Here is a 7657-nt window from a genome sequence, read left to right as displayed (position 1 = left end):
AGCATCAACACAAGTTATTTATTTAGCGAACCCTGAACAAATATTACAATCCCAATAATTCAACCCGAAATATTTATTTTATCCCATCAACACTCAACTCACCCATACCCTATACTCCTAACAACCACCCTACACCACACCATGCTGGTAACTTCAACTTGAAGCCATCCTTCATCTGCCAATTCAAGTTACATTGCAGCCAAGTTTTCATTCTTCCATTTCCACACAAATATTCCTCAATTCACCAAGTCCTCTCTTCAAGAAAAAAAGGGGAACGAACTGGAGTTACAGAGTCTTAGCAGCTGCACATTTACATTTCTAGATCACACAAGCCCCAAATTCAAAGAACTCTTCCTCAACACATCATTCGTCACCTTTTACTTTCAAGAAAATCGCAAATTCAGAGAAACTCCTAAAGGTTTCACACATATGAACTCCCTTGCCCATTTCCTTTTATTCATGATTACAGCATCTCATTTTCAGTGCAGCAGACCATTTAAAGACTTCAAAACTCATTCATTTATAAACATGTGTTCTGCATATAGTATATGTATTTGCAGAGAAACAAGAAAATTGAAAAAGATAAGAACTTTACTTTGTATGTACATCGAGTATGCATTTCACGAACTGATTTTACAATGAGGGCATAAAAAAAAAATGAATTGGGGTTTTTGGTGTTGAGGTTGTCGTTGTGTATTGAGTGTGGGGAAGGGAATTAATCGTGAGTCAGTTGAGGGCAGCGGACGGTGGGTTAACTGCTGCTGTCGGTCAGAGCTAGCGTAAGAGGTGAGGCGGTCGGCGGTGGCTGTTGCCCTGTCGCTGCCGTCTGAGTTAGGGGAGAAAGAAGAGGGGAGAGAGTCGGCGATTTGGAGGCTAGGGCTCAGAGCAGCGGCGGTCTCATCGTCGTTTCTCGGAGACGGAGGGAGTCCATAGGATGAGGGAGAGACTGTGGCTATTGCTGTCGCCGGAGTGCGAAAAATGAGCAGAGAGAGAGATAGGCAGAAAGAAGATGGAGGAGGCGGTACTTTCCCGTCGCCAAGGAAGGACGGCGGCGCTCTTTGCTGTCCAGAGGGCCGACAGTGGCGCTCATCGCCGGGGAAGAGAGGCGGCGCCGCTGCCTGTGAAGTGTGTGTCGAGTGATTGAGAGTGATGAAAGAGGTAGGGTGAAGGGGGGCGCAGGCTCGCAGCTGTGAAGACTGAAGAGAAGAAAAAAAGAGGAGAGCTTTTGTGTTAGATTAGATTTGGGCTAAAGTCTTGGGCTGAATAATTAGAAGTTGGACTATTAGGGTTTGGGCTGAGTTTATTTAAAAGAATTTGGGCTGGTTATTTAAATGTGTTAGGCTTAATTTATTTTGTTTAATTGGGCTGTATATTTAAAAAAAATGGTCCAGACCTTATTTCATTTAATTGGCCCTGACAAATTTAATTAATTTAATCAAATGATGTAATTATCTAGCTAATTAATTAGACTCTTAATTGAGTTTAATTAATTACTTGAAGAATAATTGCATAATAATATTATAATATATTATTAGATGCATATATCAAGTGTAATTACTTATTATATGATTAAGCATGAAACGAATTTACATATGCATTTTTGCAAATAAAAGTACTCATGATTTAAATTGGTTTTCATTAAATCCAACTGTCAAAGAAATTCGAGTAAGGATATTGTTGGTGTCCTTAACTCAAGAATTTTCGATTATTTATTTATTAAATTTTGAAAATTCGGCGTGATGAATCAGAAATGTTAGCACACTCACTAAGATATTAAGTTAGCTTCACAAGACCTATTAAAAATAGAATTTCTTAAAGATTTTCTGGACCAACGGGGATTAACGCTGCTTTCCCAAGACAAATTGTACGATCATGTTCTTCAGGCTTTGCCTACTTTTCAAATGTATAAAGTATGCTTGAGTTATTAAGCTCTAAATGTTTCAATAAAATGCAAACTGTTTATCCAATAAATGCTCTAAATGTATAGGACATATCTAAAAGATATCGTATAAGACATCTCTAAACTCGTAAATCGTAGTAAGATTTTTATGGAATTCAAATATCTAATATTTTAATTTGTGATAAAATTACTATAACATTAAAATTCATATATTTTTTTATATCTTTTAAAATTTATTATATGCAAAACCAAACTACCCAAAATTGGAGTCATACCGCAGCTAACTCTGGCTCTCTTCGTCTTTCGCGGCTTCGCCATCCCGGTATTTTATTCATTTGTTAATTTTCTTTTTACTTAAAAGTTCGACATTTATTTCTGTCCAAATTTGAAAGTATTAGCAAGTATGTACTTTTTTTTTTTTTTTTTTTTTAATTGAGTCAGGTCAGGTTAATCTTTCTACTTTCTAGCAATAGTCATTTTCTCAATTTAAATTTTATCAAATTCAAAAGCTTCACTTGACAAGCTGCAACCCAACTAACAGCCCAAAATCCGTAGCTGGCCGGCGATCCATCATCTCTCTCGCTGCTCCCGCCGGCAACGCTTCTCCAATTTCAGGTATATTTATGTATGTATATTAGTGTTGTCTGTGACTTCTTATTGTAATGTTATTCAAATTAAGGTTAAGCTTTTCCGTTGTCTGTGAGATTTCTATTCAAGCCCACCTATGATGGAGAATATTGGGTTTTCAGTTACTTTGCTCGGCGTTTTAGTTCTATGCTCGATCTGTTTAATTTCAAGTTCAATTTGAGGTCTGTATTGGTGAAGGTTTAGATTTCAATGCATTTCCTTATTTTCTGTTTTTTTTTTTGTGAAGTTGTTTACTTTGTTGCTACTGTGTGTTTGGAGGAAATAGAAATAGGGAAACCAATAACAGGTTAGAATAGAACTCGGTGTGTTTTTGTACCACCCTTACAAATTTAGTGTTCATTTCATGTCTTGTTTGGATTTAAAATTTATCAGGAAAACCCAATTCCTGGTTTTAGGTTGTGAATTTTGAGATACTGGATTTCCTTGATCTGTTCTTATATTGTTTTGGCTTTGTGGATGAAGGTTTGGACTAAAGTTCAAATTTAGAACGAGGGAAGACCACGAGGATGAGTGAAATTGGTGCGGGATCCGATCCTCCTTCTCCTTCTCTCTCAGTGGCATCATCCGAACCATCGAAAGGCAGTGGTAACACTGGCTTTGATGCTAATCGGATTGCAGAAGTGAAAGCATGGCTCGTTTCTCAATTTGATGCAGTTGGAAAAGACGTGCCTGATTTTGAGTACACTTCTCGGAGCATTGCTCACTTGCACAATTTTGCCACCCTCTCCCAGGCCAAGACTCAGGCTGCCACCATTGTAGCAAATGATTTTCGTCAGAAAGCTGCAGAATATCGTTCCCAAGGTCTCACTTTTATTTCTGTCAACTACGTGCCTTGGCTTGCTTGTGTAGTACTACTGTATATGGATTTCCACATCTGCAGCTCATTTTTCATTTTGAAAATAACAACTAGCTGCTAGCTTCATTATGTTTGTTATGTATGAACATCATTGTTTTTGTGTTGTGTCTTGTTCACCTTATATGACTGCAGCTGCTAGGATAAGAGAGATACTAGAGCATGTTGGATTGGTGCAAGAAAGTTTACCGTCAAATGTGGTATCATCTTCCCAAGTTCTTGCCAGTGTTGCTAATCTATTGAATATTAGGGACACTGAATTAAGTAGGTGGGTATTTACCCTTACACTTACCCATAATCTCATAAGAAGCTACCAACTTACAAGGAGAAATGCTTTAGTTTTCTTGTAGCAATGGCGGATCAATCTCTGAGAAAAACAGCAGTAGAAGAGAAGAGAGCTAAAGTTCAACAGGAGTCGAAAGAACTTCTTGATTATACTCGGAAGGCAATTGCACGATTGACGTACTTGAAAAGGTGGATCTACGAGTTCTTATTTCTGATTAGCAAGTCAAATTTGTTTATCTTCTTTCTAAATATTCTATTTTCTTTTCAGAACACTTTCACAATTAGAAGATGATGTACCTCCTTGTGAAGCTCAAATGGAACACTGGAAGACGAACTTGGCAATAATGGAATCAAAAGAGAGACAGTATCTGCAACAGTATTCTAATTACAAGGTATGGTAATATTAGGTCTCTTTCAAATGGGTTTCGATGTTGCTCTTATTAGTGTCTTGTGTTCTCAAGACACAAGATATATATATATATATATATATATATATATATATATATATATAGGAAAAGGTTCAATAGAGAAAGGTAAATGTTGAAAGAAGGGAGAAACAATCTCATCCATTGATCATGATCCATCGAACGGTCAATAATTAAGAATAAATTTCGTGTTCAGATTTTGATGAACATATCAATAATTGTGATGAACATGTCAATAAATTTTTATGAACAAACGTATTTGTTGAAAATCTCGCACTCCAGGATTCGATCCCCAAACGTTCAATGTTCATAAAAAATTATTGACACGTTCAATGTTTTTAACTTTCGCAAAAAAAATTATTTTTTCCATAGAAACTAACCCTATATATATATATATATATATATAATAAGAGATGCATTTTTCGTGAGGACGTAAGAGCAATGCATTCACTGTTAAAATTAATGCACTCGAAGAAAATAATTTTTTTGCTCCCTCCAAGATTCAAATGCATTCATCCAGCAAGATGATGTATCCACCATAGATCTTGATGATCGAAGGGAGAGAGAGAGAGAGAGAGAGAGAGATGCTTTGTAATTTTTATTATCTTATATAATTTGTGTTATGCTCATTTGCTGGTAAAAAGACCGAGAATTATGAAATTCAGTTTTACGTCTTAACATATCTTTCCCAGGCAATGCTCAATCGCGTGGGCTATAGCCCGGATATTAGTCACGGCGTGTTGGTGGAAATGGCTGAGCACAGGAAGGACTTGGAGAAGAAAACAAAACCAATCCTCGAGACATTGAGAAGCTACCAAGACTTGCCTCCTGTAGTATCCTTTTCCCTCTAATTATTGCTTTTCTCGCTGCATAATTCTAGCCATTATAGATTGATTTTGAGACTCTTATTTCATCCAGGACAAGGCTCTGGCGGCATTGGCAATTGAGGATAAGAAGAGGCAGTACGCTGCTGCTGAGAAGTATCTTGAAGATGTGTTGCAGTCTGCTCTCGCTTCTTCTGAGTGATGACGTGATTAAGGCTGACTTTGTTCTGGGTTTGACTTCTTTCTTATGGTGGTTCTTTGTGGAATTTGTTTGTGACCTCTTGATGCTTTGAAGTATATTGTGCAAATTATATGAACAATTTAGTATTTTGTGTATAGGTGTTTGGATAGCCCATGAATTCGATAGAATATCTATGTAAAACAACATTTCACATTATAATTAAAGTTTGACTTGTTATTGAACTTATCAGGACCAACAGGGATGAACTCATCAGGTATTGTCGTTACCATGTTTTATTTGTCAGTGACATAATGGAACACTCTCTTATTTGATATGTTTGGCATTTTATTTTCTCCCTAACACACTCTTTATTTTTCTTTTGACTTGAGAAATAATCCATTTAAAAGAAATAGAACGATTTCTATGACTCTTGTTTTTTGTTTATGATGGCATTGTTGAAAACAGGGACGACAGGAAAGAAGAGCAGCTGGATCAATTAGTTAATAGAACTATGAGTTTCTTTTTTCATTCCAGAAATTTGCAATCAAAATGTTACAGCTTTATTACAAGGAATGTTCATCGTGCCCAAGCACCATTGACTAGCTACATGTCCACGTCGAAATTATTCAGGTAGCATGTTTAACTGCTCGTCATACATATGTATATATGCATCTGAAATAGAGATGTCTCTTAACTTGGTAAACCAGCTTTCCCTATCCTTAAATAAATAGGGAAAATGACAGTCTTTTGGATTTTGCCATCTTCGTTCCAAGCCCTTGTGAACTCTTCCACTACACTGTCTGAGAGCAACTCCACACCCTTTTCTTTAGCAAAATCATACGCAGACCACGACCTCAAGTACGTGAAATAGCCCTCCAAATCAATCACCTTCTCCATGTTAAACCGAAACGGTCCATTGTGCTCAAGCCCATCTACTGGTTCAAACGGGAAATAGATGGTTTCGTATTTCTGGTCCACTATTTCACGAGGTGATTCCAGGGACGTACCAGATTTCCAGTAAGGACCAGCATCGATAGTGTAAAATCTATGGAACAGTGAGTCAACCGTAGGGTTAACTTCCGGTGTGGTGTAACACCAGGCTGCGATGACCCCGTTGGGCTTCTTTAGAAGCCACTTCACCTGTTGGTAGAAGGTAGGGAGGTGGAACCAGTGCATGGCTTGAGCTGTAGTGACCAAATCAAAAGTGGATTCTGATCCAATTTTGTTTTGGAGTTCATCCATGGACATGCTGGGGGAAGTGCATTGATATGTAATGTTTGGTAGCTTTGCTGCAAATGCTAGTTGATTTGGGCTTATGTCCGTCGCTATCACATTCTTGTAAATCCCAGCCAGCTGATCACATAAATGAAGCATGTATTAGAACTCTAACCCAAGAATCATAGAAAATCACACAACACACACACACACACAGACAGACAGAGAGAGGAGGCTAACTGAGCTGGCTGCTTGGCCAGTGCCGGTGCCAGCATCCCATGCTAGTTCATGAGAGGGAGTATTGGAAGCAATGAAATGGAAGAGTTCTTGAGGGTAATTAGGCCTGCCTTCAGAATACTGTTTTGCCTGGTAAATAGGATTATCCCCAGAATTCTGTTTGATAAACAAATCTGCCATACTCTGTGTGTGTGTGTGTGTTGGATTTGTGACAATTTGAAGAGTGAGGTTATTGACAAGCACATGTCAGAAAATAACTGGGGAAGGTTCATTTAGTGTTAGAAAATAACTTGGGAAGGTTCATTCAATGTGAGTGGGGTGCAAATTCTTTATTATAAGAAAAACAAGAATTGTCTTCGTCCTTCTTTGTTGCGTTGTAAAGAAGTCATACCAATACCAATAAGTCCATGACAATCTTTGACCGATTCTTTAGTTGTCTTGTTTGGTATTTGGGAGTACTTCTTTTATTAAAAGAATTTTTAAATAAATATTGGTCATATATTCTTCAAAAATATAGTTAAAATATAATTCTTTTCTAGAGTATTAAGAATTTAGGGCTGGTAATCAGTCCGGTTTGATTATAACTGAACTGATTTATCGGTTAACCGGAATCGATTAATAACCAAAGTGATAACCGAAAATCGAACTGGTTTTTGGTTCGGTTAATCGATTAACTGGTTAATCTCAACAAATCTCAGCAAATTGACAACATCTTTCTGCAGCTAGGGTTTTCAAAAGTTTTAGCAGCAGCCGCTGCCTTTCCCTTCAGCCCGTCATTGCCGCAGGAGTCCGCGACGCCAACAACGTCACGCGGCCTTGCCAGACGGATCCCGTCGATCGTAGGTGCGTTGGCGTCCAAGCCCGAGTTGAAGAGAGGCGCTTCAGAGGAGGAAGCAACGAAGTGTTCGCTGCAACAGAACAGGTCCTCCGAGCGCAACTCCACCGATGCGACGTCTTTTACGACGGAGAGCGCCGCGCGGTCTCGCCGTCGCCTCCCGTGCCCGCGACCAAGCTTACCCTGGCGGGATTGTAACAGAGGTGCAGCGGGCGTCGGCTCGAAGCCACGATGCAATCGGCGGCATATGGTTG

At 38.5% G+C, this 7657-nt stretch overlaps 2 protein-coding genes across 2 annotated transcripts; one reads left to right on the top strand and one right to left on the bottom strand.

Annotated features, from left to right (window-relative positions):
• Nucleotides 1-2229: 2229 nt before the first annotated feature.
• LOC131004662 (AUGMIN subunit 1-like) lies at nucleotides 2230-5358 on the top strand. The gene is made up of 7 exons (XM_057931373.1): nucleotides 2230-2515; nucleotides 3011-3349; nucleotides 3537-3669; nucleotides 3741-3875; nucleotides 3955-4078; nucleotides 4804-4941; nucleotides 5030-5358. Exons 2-7 carry the CDS (start codon nucleotides 3055-3057, stop codon nucleotides 5135-5137), a joined length of 933 nt encoding a protein of 310 aa, XP_057787356.1. The 5' UTR covers nucleotides 2230-2515; nucleotides 3011-3054; the 3' UTR covers nucleotides 5138-5358.
• Nucleotides 5359-5616: 258 nt separating this feature from the next.
• On the bottom strand, nucleotides 5617-6914 carry LOC131004663 (uncharacterized). The gene is made up of 2 exons (XM_057931374.1): nucleotides 6572-6914; nucleotides 5617-6469 (listed from the first exon to the last, which is right to left on the bottom strand). The coding sequence occupies exons 1-2, from the start codon at nucleotides 6746-6748 to the stop codon at nucleotides 5807-5809; spliced, it is 840 nt and encodes a 279-aa protein (XP_057787357.1). The 5' UTR covers nucleotides 6749-6914; the 3' UTR covers nucleotides 5617-5806.
• Nucleotides 6915-7657: the final 743 nt, after the last annotated feature.

The sequence above is a fragment of the Salvia miltiorrhiza genome, unplaced genomic scaffold (assembly GCF_028751815.1).
Source record: "Salvia miltiorrhiza cultivar Shanhuang (shh) unplaced genomic scaffold, IMPLAD_Smil_shh original_scaffold_453, whole genome shotgun sequence".
In the NCBI taxonomy this organism is placed as follows: domain Eukaryota; kingdom Viridiplantae; phylum Streptophyta; class Magnoliopsida; order Lamiales; family Lamiaceae; genus Salvia; species Salvia miltiorrhiza.
Note: the sequence above shows the minus strand (reverse complement) of the source record. Positions and strands in the feature narration are given on the sequence as shown.